The sequence below is a fragment of the Notolepis coatsorum genome (assembly GCF_963971535.1).
Source record: "Notolepis coatsorum genome assembly, chromosome: 15".
Classification (NCBI taxonomy): domain Eukaryota; kingdom Metazoa; phylum Chordata; class Actinopteri; order Aulopiformes; family Paralepididae; genus Notolepis; species Notolepis coatsorum.
This window is the reverse complement of record NC_140179.1, coordinates 37,143,224-37,160,272: the sequence shown is the minus strand read 5'-3', so window position 1 is coordinate 37,160,272 and position 17,049 is coordinate 37,143,224. Positions and strand designations below refer to the sequence as shown.

The 17,049-nt window shown below is 44.4% G+C and overlaps 1 protein-coding gene across 7 annotated transcripts in view; it reads right to left on the bottom strand.

Moving 5' to 3' along the window:
• Positions 1 to 206: 206 nt before the first annotated feature.
• The window catches only part of rbm17 (RNA binding motif protein 17), a 28,689-nt gene continuing 11,846 nt past the window's right edge, over positions 207 to 17,049 (bottom strand). For 2 of the 7 annotated variants that reach the window (XM_084330150.1, XM_084330152.1), the window contains exons 8-14: positions 15,584 to 15,735; positions 13,675 to 13,716; positions 13,108 to 13,164; positions 9,387 to 9,460; positions 8,745 to 8,843; positions 4,002 to 4,074; positions 207 to 642 (exon numbers count right to left, since the gene is read on the bottom strand). In XM_084330150.1, the coding sequence (XP_084186276.1) occupies positions 536 to 642; positions 4,002 to 4,074; positions 8,745 to 8,843; positions 9,387 to 9,460; positions 13,108 to 13,164; positions 13,675 to 13,716; positions 15,584 to 15,735 (604 nt within the window). In that variant the 3' untranslated portion in view covers positions 207 to 535. The remainder of the gene's footprint in view (positions 643 to 4,001; positions 4,075 to 8,744; positions 8,844 to 9,386; positions 9,461 to 13,107; positions 13,165 to 13,674; positions 13,717 to 15,583; positions 15,736 to 17,049) is intronic. The other 5 variants (XM_084330153.1, XM_084330156.1, XM_084330154.1 and 2 more) reach the window with 3 other exon arrangements.

Sequence of the window (17,049 nt, the reverse complement as noted above, 5' to 3'; positions counted from 1 at the left end):
TATTCTATTATTTGTATTTTTTTGCACAATCGAAGCGGGCATGGCCACCTTCATTTCACTATTATGTCTTGTGTGATGAATAAATCTCTTGAATCGACAGGCATCGCGAAGACAATGTGGCCCCTGAACACTAAACATGGACTTTATACCGTTCTTCATCTGAAGGAATCATGTAATAAATCAATGACAAAAAAAAAGTGCGTGAAAGATAGTTTTAAAACAAAACAAACAATAGCCATTCATTTATTATGATGATGATAGAAATGTAGTTCATAAACCATTGTTCCATGTTGACATGGGGGCTTTATTCTCCTCCACAAGGCAAAACAAACTACAACTACAAGCTAAACTCTTCTACTAGATAGAGACACTGACTGTACTTCTTCACAGAGAGTATAAAAAAGAAAAGTTTGGGCTTATGTACAGCGAGCTGTGTGTGTGCGTTGCGTGTGTGTGCGTGTGCGCGCGTGTGTGCGTCAGGGCATCGAGTCTTTCTGGGTCCGTCTCTCCGGGCTGTTCCGGTTCCGGCGGGACCTCACGGGAACTGTTCGCCCAGGTCCAGGACCCGGAACTTGTCCAAGTTGTAGAAGCAGGCCTTGACCACCCGGCCGCCGAAATACCGGCCGTTCAGGTCCACCACGGCTGCGCGAGACAGGGGGAAGAAGACAGGAGGATATCAGTCACCGTTTACATACTTCGGGGAGGGGGAACAAACTTCCCAATAATACAAATCTGCACTGGTACATTAGGTCAGAACCGATGTAGAGTAAGCAGTGTTGTAGTACTCGAGTGCAGGACTCGGACTGATTTTGACTCGACTTTGACTTGAGCACTGATGACTCGAACTTGGACTCGAGCATTGACTGTATTCGGACTCAGAAGGTGCAGACGAGGACTCAGACTTGTTCATTGATATAATAATATTTTTTTTTATTTTTTTATTTGAATATGCCCTAATCATTTGGTATAAGATATTGATGGCTAGTGCATTTTAGGGCTGCAACTAACTATTATTTTGGTAGTCGACTAATCTGTCGATTATTTTTTCGATTAGTAGACTAATCTAACGATTATTTCTGTCACACCCTCCATCTCTGCTTCCTGTGGGCGCGGCTCCTTTTCCGGGCTCTTAGCAGACTTCTTAGCTTAACATAACAGACCGACAGTAAGTTTGGGGGAACTAATGGGATAACTGGGGTTGCAACAGAAGTGCAACTAGGGCTAAAAACACAATGAAATAAAATAATAATAAATAATATATCCTTCTTAGCAGACTTCTTAGCTTAACATCCCAGGGAACTAATGGGATAACTGGGGATGTTGTTTGCTCCTGACAAGAGTCTCAAAGTCTGGGGTGATGGTAGACTTTCACAAAGATAGGTAGTGCAAAAAAAAAAAAAAAAAAAACGTAATACGACGCAAACATTCGGCGGCGACAAGTTTTTATGATCGACGTCGTCGATTATGTCGACTAATCGTTGCAGCCCTAGTGCATTTGTTTGGCTATTGTGTCACACAAAGTAAATAAACTCCCTTTGAAATGGTGACTGCTGTGTCATATATGTTTAATGTAGACGTTGTTTTATTTGTATGTCAGCTCTTTGACTGCCAGAGTGGAGTGGATTCAACCTTGATGACTGTGTACCGCTGGTGGACGGCCGCCGGTAACCCTTTCAGTCTTTCGACACAGTCTTAAAAGATTATAAGACTTTTTCTTTTATAATAAATAAAAACCTTCTTAGTGTCTTCTACTATCATTAGGTTTAGGTTTAGCTTTACTTTATTTGTTCAAGGGGGACAGCGTACATTAATAAAACATTTTAAAAACGTAAATGCACCCAATTTTAGCCAGTGGTAAGAGACTCATGTCTGGAAGTCAGATCGTGAGAACATTAATTAAATGTTTTGGGGTTTTTTCTTCTTTTTCCATAATGATCACAGTTTGAATGTTTAAGAACATATTGACTGCAACGGCTAACGGTTATAGTAGCTCTAAATAGTAAAAACCTTTGTGTTCTGAAGGTCCAGATTAACACAGAGTCTGCGTTTATTGTTTTGTATAACTTATATATTGTTTATATATATAGGATATATATTTTCACGTCGTCTGTTTACCTACCAGTATTCATCATTCGCTTATTTGTATATGTTCCACTCTTAACGGCGTAGACAGCGTGAGCGCATGCGCGGGGTGCTTGGGACATGCCTGGACAGAGTGTGTGTTATAGAAGAAATGTTTGGCAGCAGTGACAGGACGGCAAGCAACGTATCTTGACAGGGAGCTGTACAGCTAATTAGATACCACATAATATTGTCGAGCCACTATTGGCACAGTATAGTGACTTGTTTGAGCGAAGTAACGTTGAGAGACTTATAGCTGAATCCAGCGGCGTTCTGGATTTAACTACCTATTGAAGACGACATGCGGGTTGGCCTAAGTACACAAGGGCTAACTAGCTAGCAACCATGCCAACAGGCTTTTTGGACTAATAGCTATTAATCCTGCCATCGGGCGCTAGGAATACAGGAACCCGGTCCGTACGAGACCCTCCTCACCAGCGACGACAGGATTATCCCAAGTTTGTCTGCAGCTCTCTGGAGTAGGAGCTCCAGAGAATTACCGTCTCCACCCGCCATCTTGCTTTCCCCGTGCTGCTCGCTTCTTCTCACTCCATTCAGAGCATCAACGGTCGAGTACTCGTAGTTCAGGACTATCGTTACCTTTGACATTGTTGCATTGACATTATCTTAATAACAGGAGATCTGCGTTCTATATAATATGTATGTTTGCTATTAATATTAAAGTGATTATTGAACTTGTATCACTGTCCCCTCGCAGTTAATAGAGTGTCCGCCATTTTGTGTACCTTTAACATCTGGCTAATTAATATTCTCGTAGTGGTCTAATCTAACCTCATTAAAACAAACGCGCAAATAGCAATTAATCGCGCCAGTCAAAATCCTTGCATTCATTTTAATTATCGCGCCGATTAATCGATTTATTGCTTATAGCGGAAGGCCTAACGTACGCAATCTATTCAAGAGTCTACACGGTCCTCACTCTTGACAAGCCATCGATGGGGGCCTTTAAATGACACTTATTCAAAGTAATTGTGCACCTTTAAGACGAGCACAAACACAGGCGGCTGGGTGGCGCAGCGGAGATTGCGCTCGTCACCAATGCAAGAGACTCCGGTCTCGAATCCGGGTGTCAGCATTGCCTCCGGCTTGGGCCGCCCGTCATACTAACTCATTGGCAGAGTTAGCGGGTGGAAGTCGATGGGTGGTAATCTGGACGTTGTGGACAGCGACTCCTACAGGTCGGTTGGGGGATACCTGCACAGCAGAGACAGGAAATGGCGGGGGTAGTGTGAGCCTTCCACACGTTACACCTCGCCAATGAGAGTCCGCGCTGGCAGGTGAAAAGATGTTACAGGCTGCCTCCTCGTGTACCGGAGGGGACACGTGATGCAAGGCTTCTATCCTCCCTACAGCCGACCAGTGGGAGGCATATGCGAGCAACGTTCAAGACAGGGGAGGGGAGAATTGCAAACATGAAATTGGGATGAGAGAAAAATAGAAAAATAAGGAGAAAAAGTGGATAAAAAAAAAAGACGAGCACAAACAAAAGAACAATCGCAGAGGTAATGTGTATAAATGGTGCATTTATATTGCCGTTTTTATCCAAGGCCCTTTACAATTTTCTTCCTCACATTCACTCACACACCGACGGCGGAGGTCGACCATGCGAGGTGCCAACCTGCTCATCGGGAGCAATTAGGGGTTAAGTGCCTTGCTCAAGGACACTTCGACATGCTGCAGGGGAGGAGTGGGAATCGAACCGGGATGACTGGATCGAACCGAATACCAGATGACTGCTGTACCTCCTGACCCACTGTCGCCCCCGCATGTTGTGCGTCTTTACCGGCCTGCAAACGCACCACGACACATATTTACCCTAGCCAACGGTAAATCCACAAACACCTAAGCGAGACACATACCTTTGATGGCCGACTCCACTCTTTCGAACTCCAGGAATATTCTCACGGCTTCTTCCTCTATCACGCCCGCGATCTGGGGGAAGAAGAACGCTAGGTTAGTTTTGACACTAGATTCCAATTCAGTTGCTAGGCAGAGACATTGTTGTTCCAGGCGAACACCTGGGCCCTATTCCCCGTACCTGGCTAACTGAGTTAGCCGGATAATTTTCAGCATAGCTTGACTTAAGCCAGACCTTTCCGTTCCCAGACGTCGGATTTTCTAAATCGCCATGGTAACAGATCAGAAAGTTTGAACCTGGTCGAGGGCAGAGTTTAGTTCAGTTAGCTGGATAACCTGCATGGCCACACCCTCGCAAAGAAATCCCAGCTCGCTTTCTGAAATATTTCTCACAGTCTAGATCCCATTATACCATTCTGAATTATGTTTTTGTGCTTAGTTTGAAATGTAAAATAATAGGTCTACCTAAAATGCTGATAATAAATCATATTCAGCCTATGGATTTACTTTGTCCTATATAATGCACGTCATATTTATACGGATACGGCGATCGCGACACAGTTATTTTAATAACGGACTCAACGGATCATTGCAAATGTGAATCCCGCAGGGATATTTTTTATGAATGAAACCTATCGGGCGTTTGGCTCTGATTAGTTTCATATTCTTCGCTGTGTATTTGCTTAACGGAGCGCCCGGATTGTGTTTCATTCAAGCTGAAGCGTCTATGCGTGGATTGTGGATATGAATTATGAGGAATCTGAATCTGTGGATTGTTTAATTGTATCACTGTGATATTGTAACTGGGTTTAAAATATATGAGGAGATGCGCTGTTTGATGGATTTGATTAACGTGACGTGACTTGATCAATTGAATGAGCCTTTGACGTGTTGATGAATGAATTTGAGAAAATGCATTTATCTTTTCAAGCACTGTTATCTGATGATGAACATGAGGTGTCACTGTTATAAAGAAAAGGTTAATCAATTCAATGCATGTATGGATGAACAGATTAAAACCTGATTAATAGTGTAACTGCAAGCCTCCCTCCAAGCCTCTCTTTGGGAACCATGTATTTATATAGTACATAATACCTAAGCACATACAGTACAGATATCCTCATAATATAATTCATATCAATTAGATTAGACTAGATTAGATTCAATTAGATTCAAACTATTAGACTATTTGGTAGGGCTGGGCGATATGACGATATTATATAAATATCGGGTACAGTTCATTAACGATACACTTTTTCAACGTATCGTGGATATCGTGATGTTTTGCCCAAGAGGATTGTGTCGCGTCAATCTGTCCACACGTTACTCGTTCATATCTCAGCCTGTGCTGAGATATGCCCATTCCGCGGTCTGTTAATAAAGTTTTCAATCAGACAGATGTATGGAAAGGCTTTTATTATAACATTCGTTGTAGTAAAATCATTATGCCTCATTTAGTCAAGCACTGGTCTCCTACTCGACGGCCGCGGGGAGCTAACGTTAGTAGCTTTGTTGATGTTTAGCACACGGGACATTCAGGAAGTCAAACGCTTGCCGATTGGTGCTAAGAACAGCAGGGCGGGTGCAAGCGGTGTGACGTCATTGGCAGACTCGACTGTCAATCAAAATGATTATGTTTCCGTCAGAATGAATGAATGAAAACTGTATTAAAAGGTTGCAGAATGGGTACAATACAGTACAGGAGGATGAAGACCAGAAAAAGACTTTCGGCTTTTTTACATAAGGGTCCTCCATTTTCAATTCATCAAAACATTTAGAGACATACATATATACAGTAGTTTCATAAAAATGCTAAAATGCTATTTATTGATTGATTGATTTAAAACTTTAACATATTGCAGAATGGGTACAGTACAGCTCAATACATACAATTGTTAAGGGGATGCAGACCAGAGAAAGACTTTAGTCTTGTTTACATCAGGGTCCCCCATTTTCAATTCATCATATTTCATATCTAAATCATATAATATCTCATATGCAATATATAATCTAATAATCTAAATCTAATATAAAAATGCTAAATGCATGGGTATTTTATTTTGTCTTTAATGTTAGCTTGCAAACTCAAATACTGTCTTGGTAAGCCTCATAATGAATTGTTTGGGGTAAAAAAGAAAAACATCGTGATGTGTATCGTGTATCGCCGAAAGGTCAGAAAATATCGTGATATCATATTTAGGCCATATCGCCCAGCCCTACTATTTGGGCTTGTTTTTATCCTTATTCTGAAAGAGTTGAACAAATTATTTTCGCTAGCAAGATCTCATTTGATTATTCATTCCATTAAGCCTACTGCCAGCAGGCACATTTAAAGAAATATAATCTGATTGATTGGGGTAATGAGGGACTTAAAATTAACCTATAGATATGCATTTAACTTGTAGGCGAGGCTATTGAGCCGTACTGTATTATACCCATTCTGCAATCTGTTAATAAAGTTTTAAATCAATCAATCAAACAATGCTGTTAGAAAATCAGGATTTCTGCGATCGACACCTGCTGTCTTTTCAACTGAGGCGGCCACGCGCAATTATCCTCAGTATCAAGTCTGGTTCGAATTAACGAGACTGAATCAGCGTTCGAGGAACAGGGAAAGCGCGGATTCAAACATCGGGTTAATTTAATCTGGATAATGGGACTTTTGATCTACTTAGTTGAACCAGGTATGGGGAATAGGGCCCTGGTCTGTGACATTTATGGTGCATTCCACTGAAGTAGGAACTAGGAAGACTCCGACATCGTGACTGGGAAAATATTTTCTGTTCCAAAAACCTTTAAATCAGCTGGTAAAAAATCTTTTATGTTTAAAGCTCCATCCGACTGGAATAGTATGTATGATTCCATTCTAAATCAATAAACTATTCTATCTATCTATCTACTGCAGTCATCGCCCACCATCAGAACAGCGGAGAATATGTGTTTCCAGTACCCAGCGTTGGATCAATAAACGCGATCTATATTTGGAATGGCGATCAGGAATTGGAATAATCTTTTTGGAGAACATCTGATCTGAGGTAAGGAATCTATTTTACCAGTCTTGGGATAATCAGAGCTATTTTCACCTATATATCAGCGTGTGCCATATGCGTGTGTGTGTGTGTGTGCAATCAGGAAATAAGATAATCGATTTTTCAGCCCGCTTCTATAGCGTGCATAAGTACACATCGATAATCTAGCGTTTATTTGAAAACGATTCATAAATAGGCCGAAAAATTACAACATATTTTGTGTATTCCAGTAAAGGGCAATTATCACAGAATCTTTATTTTTTTCTGAAACTTTTAAAAAACGAGCGTTTTTCAAAATGGTATAAAACGGAAATTAACCGATTAAAAAACAATCAGTTTCGACAATGTTGACTGCAAACAAGTCATTGATAAGCGACGGTCATATTAGACACATAGCCATAATTTAAGATATAGTTTATGCGTTCGCAAATATGAGAGCTCTGTCATTGAATAGAGTGGTGGCACGCAACGGGGTTCCTAGGCACCGCATGGCTGGCACGGAAAGTGTTAAGCCAAAAGGCCTGACCAAGCAAATCGGTTGGGCGTCAGACAGATCAGGTCTTTCAGGAAACATTGGCCACGCAGAACACATGTGAAATGATTGCAAAACTATTCCCAGAAACAATTTGAGGAATAAGAACTTGTGAGATCACAAGTGTACCGCTGATGGCTGGATTCGAACCCAGAGTCTCTGCGGTGGTAGGCGAGTGCTTAGACCTCTTCTACGCTACCCAGCCACGCCCATCACAACCCCTCTTTAACCAAATTCAAAGCCCTCTCAGACCAAGGTCAACAGATGAGATGAGACTAAAATAGATGAGAACTATTTTATCACACTGCACTATTTTACTGTCTATTCTATTTTACTAACAATTTGATTGCACTATCTTACAATTTGATTGCACTATCTTACAATTTGATTGCACTGTCTATTCTAGGGGTGTAATGGTACGTGTATTTGTCCTGCGAATTTTACGGTACGGCCGTCACGGTGCGGTACGTGCAGCCATACGAAGAATACGCCTCACAGCGCAAACACACCAGTCGCACATGCAGGCACTCACGAGGTCCGTGCGAGAACAGTGAACTCGTACCGAACCGTGACCCCAATACCGAGGTACGTACCGAACCGTGGCTTCTGTGTACCGTTACACCTCTAGTCTATTCTATTTTATTACCGTGTACTGCTGTGCTGAAGGAATCTTTTTCATGTGTATCTGCCAATTTCATGATTGTATATATCTATTCTATGTGTATCAGTGATAATCAAACCGGAAACAAAGAGGCCTATTCAGATGTTAGATCCCAATATGAAAAATATGTGATTTAATGTTCTATGCCTTATCTTGACTTTGTCTATTTTGCTGCTGTCTATTCTATGCTCATTTTATGTTTATTCTATGCCTAATTTCATGTCTGCATTGCTCTTGATCTACATTTTAAAATGTTACACTTAGTACTGTACATTTTATTGTATATTTCTGTATATTTTTGGCTGTATATTTTATATTTTAGAATGTATCTACATATCAGAATGTATATCCCGGACTGTATTTTATTCTTTATTCCTATTTGTGACTTTTGTTTTTAACTACCTAAATGTTTACCGTTTACTGTGAGCGATCTGTAGTGCTGAATTTCCCTCGAGATAAATAAAGTATTTCTATTCTATTATTTATTATAACGCAGGCGGTCGACGGTGCGACGGTCACTCACCTCGAAGATGACACATTTGGTAACTTTGCCGTATTTCTCACATTCCTCTTTAGTCTCTCCTTCCAAGTCTTCATCGACCTCTCCTCTGCCCACCATGTTCTGAGAAACACACACACACAGTTAGACATTTAAAAATACTGTAAATCCAATAGTCTTACTGCAAAAGCGGGCCATTGGGAGCCTTACTAAGGAGGGATCCATTGTCTATAAAGTCTCATGTTGTGAAAATTAATGATTTGGTTTATTATAAAATAATGCAAACAATGTACAGAGCTAAAGCAAAGTTACTCCCAGACTGTGTGCATTGTTTTTTTTCAATACATGAAAGAAAATACGATTTGTAAGTTTACTGTTCAAAAGGGGATTAAAAGGAGATGTATTTCTATCGTTGGGGTTAACTTGTGGAACAATGCTGAATGATACATTTAAGAATGAGTCAAAAGATCCTAATCAAACTAGAATGACTAGAAAAATATGCCGTCTTTATTTTAACATGGAAAACCTTCCTGACTGCACAGCAGCCATTGTGAAAGTCACACAACTAGACTATAAAAATAAAGAAAAAGTAAAGAAAAAGAAACAACAGTAGCCTACAGTGATGAAGACGAGACGCTGGGCCCGCAGAGAGGAAGAAACACTCACCCTCAGCAGCACCACCTTGGTGGGACACTTGAGGATCTCTGTGAGGGGGTTGGGGTCAGACTTCTTGGAGTCGGCTGATTGGACAAAAAGAGAGAGAGGAAGGTCACATGACTGCGCTCGACAGCAGAGTACTCACAGCCTGAGTGCCCTTTTATCAACATGGCGGTAGCTGGATAGGGGAACCGGTAGTGTAGAGGTCTAAGCACTAGGTGTGGCTGGGTAGTGTAGAGGTCTAAGCACTAGGTGTGGCTGGGTAGTGTAGAGGGCTAAGCACTAGGTGTGGCTGGGTAGTGTAGAGGTCTAAGCACTAGGTGTGGCTGGGTAGTGTAGAGGTCTAAGCACTAGGTGTTGCCGGGTAGTGTAGAGGTCTAAGCACTAGGTGTGGCTGGGTAGTGTGGAGGTCTAAGCACTAGGAGTGGCTGGGTAGTGTAGAGGTCTAAGCACTAGGTGTGGCTGGGTAGTGTAGAGGTCTAAGCACTAGGAGTGGCTGGGTAGTGTAGAGGTCTAAGCACTAGGTGTGGCTGGGTAGTGTGGAGGTCTAAGCACTAGGCGTGGCTGGGTAGTGTGGAGGTCTAAGCACTAGGAGTGGCTGGGTAGTGTAGAGGTCTAAGCACTAGATGTGGCCGGGTAGTGTAGAGGTCTAAGCACTAGGTGTGGCTGGGTAGTGTAGAGGTCTAAGCACTAGGTGTGGCTGGGTTGTGTGGAGGTTTAAGCACAAGGATGGCTGGGTAGTGTAGAGGTTTAAGCACTAGGATGGCTGGGTAGTGTAGAGGTCTAAGCACTAGGTGTGGCTGGGTAGTGTAGAGGTCTAAGCACTAGGTGTGGCTGGGTTGTGTGGAGGTTTAAGCACAAGGATGGCTGGGTAGTGTAGAGGTTTAAGCACTAGGATGGCTGGGTAGTGTAGAGGTCTAAGCACTAGGATGGCTGGGTAGTGTAGAGGTCTAAGCACTAGGATGGCTGGGTAGTGTAGAGGTCTAAGCACTAGGATGGCTGGGTAGTGTAGAGGCCTAAGCACTAGGTGTGGCCAGGGCGCCTGTAACTGTTCCGCAACTGTAAGTTACTTCCAGGGGGTAGGCCTGATTGGCCCCGACAGGCACGTGACGCGCAACTTTCTCTGCCGCGCGGCACGCTCCGCGGAGCGGCAGAGCTTGCGGAATTATGTAACCGCCCTAATCCGCCATGATTTTCATTCGGCGCTTCAGCTCACCTGGCAGAGCAGCGGTCCTACGGTCCTGCGGTCCGTTGTTGACGAGTTCGAATCCCATCAAATATTTTTTTTTAACATGATTTTTTTTTAACATGTATTCTTTCGCCGGTTAAGGTTAGGCATGGTTAAGGTTAAGGTTAGGCATTGTTTCGGAGTTGGTTAAGGTTAGAACGGTTAAGTTTAGGCGCTGTTAAGGAGCTGGTTAAGGTTAGAGTTCGTCTTAGAGAATGGCAATAGACAGCCTATTTCCGCGCGACAGCTCTCAGCAGCCTCGTTGCACGTCCTGAGTTTGCCGCGTCACGTGCCTGTCGGGGCCAATCAGGCCTACCCCGGAAGTAACTTACAGTTGCGGAACCGGTACAGGCGGCCAGGGCATGTGAGCGGAGCGGAGCGCTCGAAAAATCCGCTCTTCGCTCTAGACGTCTGGTTCCGCTCCCATCCGCTCATGTTGGCCCGCCCCCCCCCCCAAGTCGCTCACCTTCATTTACGAATCAAGCGCTCCCCGCTCCACATCGCTCCACAGCATTTTTTTTATTTTTTTTGGAGCATGATGTAAATGAGCTTGATTTGACCAAACTACAACAGTCTACACCCCCTGGGCCCCTTAACAATTGTTTGTATTGAGCCGTATTGTAATTGTACCCATTCTGCAATGTTAAATAACGTTGTTTATCCATTCACTAGCTCTACTAAGCTATGGTAGCTAGCCTAGCCACAATGCTATGGTCGCTGCCATTCACGTTAGCATGTAAGCTAATGACAACAGGAGCATGATGTAAATTAGCTTGATTTGACCAAACTACAACAGTCTACACCCCCTGGGCCCCTTAACAATTGTTTGTATTGAGCCGTATTGTAATTGTACCCATTCTGCAATGTTAAATAACGTTGTTTATCCATTCACTAGCTCTACTAAGCGATGGTAGCTAGCCTAGCCACAATGCTATGGGCGCTGCCATTCACGTTAGCATGTAAGCTAACGACAACAACAATGGCGGAATATACTTTTGTCTAGCAGGATGTGAGTGACGGTTCACCCTTCTCATTGGTTGAAAATGGTCTTCATGTTTGTACATCGCCACTTGTTGCTTTGGCATTGTACTACATGCAGGGAACAAAATAAGTACCAGCCAACCGCCAATGGCTGGTAAAAAATCTGCCTGGCTGGTAGTTTTTAAAATCTACCAGCCAAATGGCTGGTAAGTCAAAAAGTTAAGTTTGTTCCCTCAGAGCAGAGCTACACAGAAGTGCGCCTATTTTGCGAGCCGAAATAAGTCTGTGGTTTTTTCTTCTTCTCACAACGGGTCAAATGCATCTAACATGCATTGCATCGTCGCCATTCCTTTATGCCCACATCGCCCGAAATGAACGTTATGTTAGCGTAAGCTAACAAGCTAATCCTGATCAGCGGCAGAACAGCAGACAGTGTGGACTGGGGAAAGGGAAATGGGGGGGGGGGGGGGCACTCTCCCTTTCTCTGTGTGTGTGCGTGCGTTTGGAAAGACGATGAAGTCACTAGTCAGGACTCAGGAGAGGAGTATATTGTAGTAAACTGAGGATTACTGAGGATGCACAGATAATGTTGATATTCAAATATAAAAAGGTTTCAAGAGGAGTGGAAGTTTGAAGACAGACTAGACTACAATATGATGCGGGGGTGGTGAGTTGAAACAGTGTGTGTCCCCGACCCCACTTCTATGTTTCAATAAATTATTTGCATTTAAAACTATTAACGCTGACTCATTCCTTCAGTCCACTCAAAATTATGCTAATATTCCTTATGTTGTTTATGATATTAATTGAAAATAGCATATGAGAGTATTATATAGTAATAATAACACATGGCGATATACTAAAAAGCTATCTTTAATTTTTGGCTGGTAAAAAATCTGCCTGGCTGGTAGTTTTTAAAATCTACCAGCCAAATGGCTGGTAAGTCAAAAAGTTAAGTTTGTTCCCTGACTACATGTATATTACATCAGTGTTAAACCACTGTGAGCGGCCCGGAGTGGATTGGAGCGGAGGAGAACTCTCGCTCCGGACGTCGCGTCGACCCATTTTAAAACCCACTCCGTCACTCACGTCAAAACCGCCCGCTCCGCTCACATGCCCTGGGTGTGGCTGGGTAGGGTAGAGGTCTAAGCACTAGGTGTGGCTGGGTAGTGTAGAGGTCTATGCACTATGATGGCTGGGTAGTGTAGAGGTCTAAGCACTAGGATGGCTGGGTAGTGTAGAGGTCTAAGCACTAGGATGGCTGGGTAGTGTAGAGGTCTAAGCACTAGGTGTGGCTGGGTAGTGTAGATATCTAAGCACTAGGTGTGGCTGGGTAGTGTAGAGGTCTAAGCACTATGCGTGGCTGGGTAGTGTAGAGGTCAAAATGGAACGAGATACTGATTGAACATGAAGAAAGGAATCATTCCGAGATTATGATGATGACACATATAGGACGCTACACGTGGCGTTGACAGGATGTGATGCGCATGGAGGAGAGGAAGTGGGAGTGGAGAGGCCAACCTGAGGAGGCCCCGCCTCCTGACGGCTCGGCTGCTCCAGACTGGCTGGATCCGGCTGCTTGGCCACACAAACACAAACACACACACACAAACACACACACAATAAAAACACAAAAAGACAGTCAAACACAAATGTCACAGATGGATGAAAAGAAACACAAATGTACAGAAACAAGTTTGAGACTTGAAACTTGACTGGAGATGAAATGACACCAAAGTCTACTGCTGGTCCCTAGAAAACACTGTATCTGTGAAGCTAGAGACCAACACTGTATCTGTGAAGCTAGAGACCAACACTGTATCTGTGAAGCTAGAGACCAACACTGTATCTGTGAAGCTAGAGACCAACACTGTATCTGTGAAGCTAGAGACCAACACTGTATCTGTGAAGCTAGAGACCAACACCGTGTATCTGTGAAGCTAGAGACCAACACCATGATGATCAGTGTATTGAGTTGTACTGTAATATACCCATTCTGCAATCTGTTAATTAAAGTTTTCATTCAATCAATCAACACCGTGTATCTGTGAAGCTAGAGACCAACACCATGATCAGTGTTTCCCCTACCATTGCCTTGGCCCGCCACGCCAACGGGACCCCCTGCCCCTCCTGAAAAAATGATAATAATAATAAAATAAATATATATATACGTTTTTTTTTTTTTATTAAAGGTCCCATGCATTATAAATGGCCTTTTCCAGTGTTTAGCATTGTTTCCTAGCAATGGGGGATTATATCAATGTGGTCTGTGTCTCTAATTATCATATTGACTCATCAGTCTAGTCTCGAGTTTACGAGATCTTCCCTCACTCAACTAAGCCGTTCTGATTTTACTGTTTTGCTGACGTGAATATGGCACTGATTGAGATCTGATTGCCTCTGTGGTTGTAGTCACCGCCCACAATTCGCTCAACAGAGCGAGTGGATTACTTCTTCAAACAGAGTCCGAGAGACAGCAGAGAACGAGCAAGCGAGAGGGAGAGAGAGATAGAGAGGGAGAGAGAGAGATAGGGAGAGATAGAGAGGGAGAGATAGAGAGAGAGAGAGGGACCGCACGCAGGAGTGCATGTAAAAATGTGTGTGCGCCGCAGGGATGGGTCTTCTCCCAAGTACAGAGTTTGGTACCCATCCCTAGTTACCAGGGAACAGTGTTGGAACACAGATGGTTACCATGGTTACCAGGGAACAGTGCTGGAACACAGATGGTTACCATGGTTACCAGGGAACAGTTTGGAACACAGAGGGTTACCATGGTTACCAGGGAACAGTGCTGGAACACAGGGGGTTACCGGGGAACAGTGTTGGAACACAGGGGGTTACCATGGTTACCAGGGAACAGTGCTGGAACACAGGGGGTTACCAGGGAACAGTGTTGGAACACAGGGGGTTACCATGGTTACCAGGGAACAGTGTTGGAACACAGGGGGTTACCAGGGAACAGTGCTGGAACACAGGGGGTTACCATGGTTACTAGGGAACGTGTTGGAACACAGGGGGTTACCAGGGAACGTGTTGGAACACAGGGGGTTATCATGGTTACCAGGGAACAGTGCTGGAACACAGGGGGTTACCAGGGAACAGTGTTGGAACACAGGGGGTTACCAGGGAACGTGTTGGAACACAGGGGGTTACCAGGGAACGTGTTGGAACACAGGGGGTTACCATGGTTACCAGGGAACAGTGTTGGAACACAGGGGGTTACCATGGTTACCAGGGAACAGTGTTGGAACACAGGGGGTTACCAGGGAACAGTGCTGGAACACAGGGGGTTACCATGGTTACCGGGGAACAGTGCTGGAACACAGGGGGTTACCAGGGAACAGTGCTGGAACACAGGGGGTTACCAGGGAACAGTGTTGGAACACAGGGGGTTACCATGGTTACCAGGGAACAGTGCTGGAACACAGGGGGTTACCATGGTTACCAGGGAACAGTGCTGGAACACAGGGGGTTACCAGGGAACAGTGCTGGAACACAGGGGGTTACCATGGTTACCGGGGAACAGTGCTGGAACACAGGGGGTTAACATGGTTACCGGGGAACAGTGCTGGAACACAGGGGGTTACCATGGTTACCAGGGACCAGTGTTGGAAGACAGGGGGTTACCATGGTTACCGGGGAACAGTGCTGGAACACAGGGGGTTACCAGGGAACAGTGTTGGAACACAGGGGGTTACCATGGTTACCGGGGAACAGTGCTGGAACACAGGGGGTTCTCCCAGGGAACAGTGTTGGAACACAGGGGGTTCCCAGGGAACAGTGTTGGAACACAGGGGGTTACCATGGTTACCGGGGAACAGTGCTGGAACACAGGGGGTTCTCCCAGGGAACAGTGCTGGAACACAGGGGGTTACCAGGGAAAAGTGCTGGAACACAGGGGGTTCCCAGGGAACAGTGTTGGAACACAGGGGGTTACCATGGTTACCAGGGACCAGTGTTGGAAGACAGGGGAACAGTGTCGGAACACGGAGCTTACGTTTCTCTGCAGCGTCTCCGATGATGATCTTGCCTCCCCTCTTGCTGGTCTTCTCCACGGACAGCGCGGTGCTCAGACCCTGCTCGTGCTTCCCCAGACCCTGGCCTTCTCTGAAGCCATACTTCTGCATGATCTTATGGGCCACCGTCCCTCTGGGGGGGGGGGCAGACATAGACACACACACAGAGACAGACACACAGATAGACAGACAGACAGACACGCACAGAGACAGACAGACAGACACGCACAGAGACAGACAGACAGACAGACAGACACGCACAGAGACAGACACACAGATAGACAGACACGCACAGAGACAGACACACAGACACACAGACAGACAGACAGGCACAGAGACAGACACACAGATAGACAGACAGACAGACACGCACAAAGACAGACACACAGATAGACAGACAGACAGACACGCACAGAGACAGACACACAGATAGACAGACAAACACGCACAGAGACAGACACACAGATAGACAGACAGACAGGCACAGAGACACAGATAGACAGACAGACACGCACAGAGACAGACACACAGACACACAGACAGACAGACAGACACGCACAGAGACAGACACACAGATAGACAGACAGACAGACACGCACAGAGACAGACACACAGATAGACAGACAAACACGCACAGAGACAGACACACAGACAGACAGACACGCACAGAGACAGACACACAGACAGACAGACAGACACGCACAGAGACAGACACACAGATAGACAGACAGACAGACAGGCACAGAGACAGACACACAGATAGACAGACAGACACGCACAGAGACAGACACACAGACAGACACACACAGAGACAGACACACAGATAGACAGACAGGCACAGAGACAGACACACAGATAGACAGACAGACACGCACACACACACACAGGGAGACAGTGGGTCAGACAGACAGAATAATGGTTTAATAGAATATGTCTACTGTAAGGCAAGTCATTATGTGATCTAATGCTCGGCCTACATTTCATCGCATGAGAGAGAGACAGAGACAGAGAGAGACACAGAGAGAGAGAGAGAGACACAGAGAGAGAGAGAGAGTCTGGCTCTCACCAAGATGTCGGACGTCTTGTCAAAAAGAAAAAGAGGGTTAGATGGGGTGGAGATGCTGATGGTCGTCGCCATAAGTCAAACCAATCAAATATGGGTTGGGTGGAGTAGAGCAGAAAGGGTGGGTGCGTGTGTGTGTTAAGGCTGTCCCCGAAGCCTGTTTTTGGGATTCAAAGTTTTAATTATTATTATAATTTTTTTCTCTTCTTTTTTTTTTAATATCCTCAAACTAAATCCTCAATTTGAATAAAGTGATCTGATTAAATTAGTCTCTTTTTTATTAAATCAACTTTCTTTAATGAATATAACGTTTTTTTTAATACTATAATATTAGTGTAGCCTAATCTTTATCTGCAACTGTGAAGAAAAACCACATTGTGAATA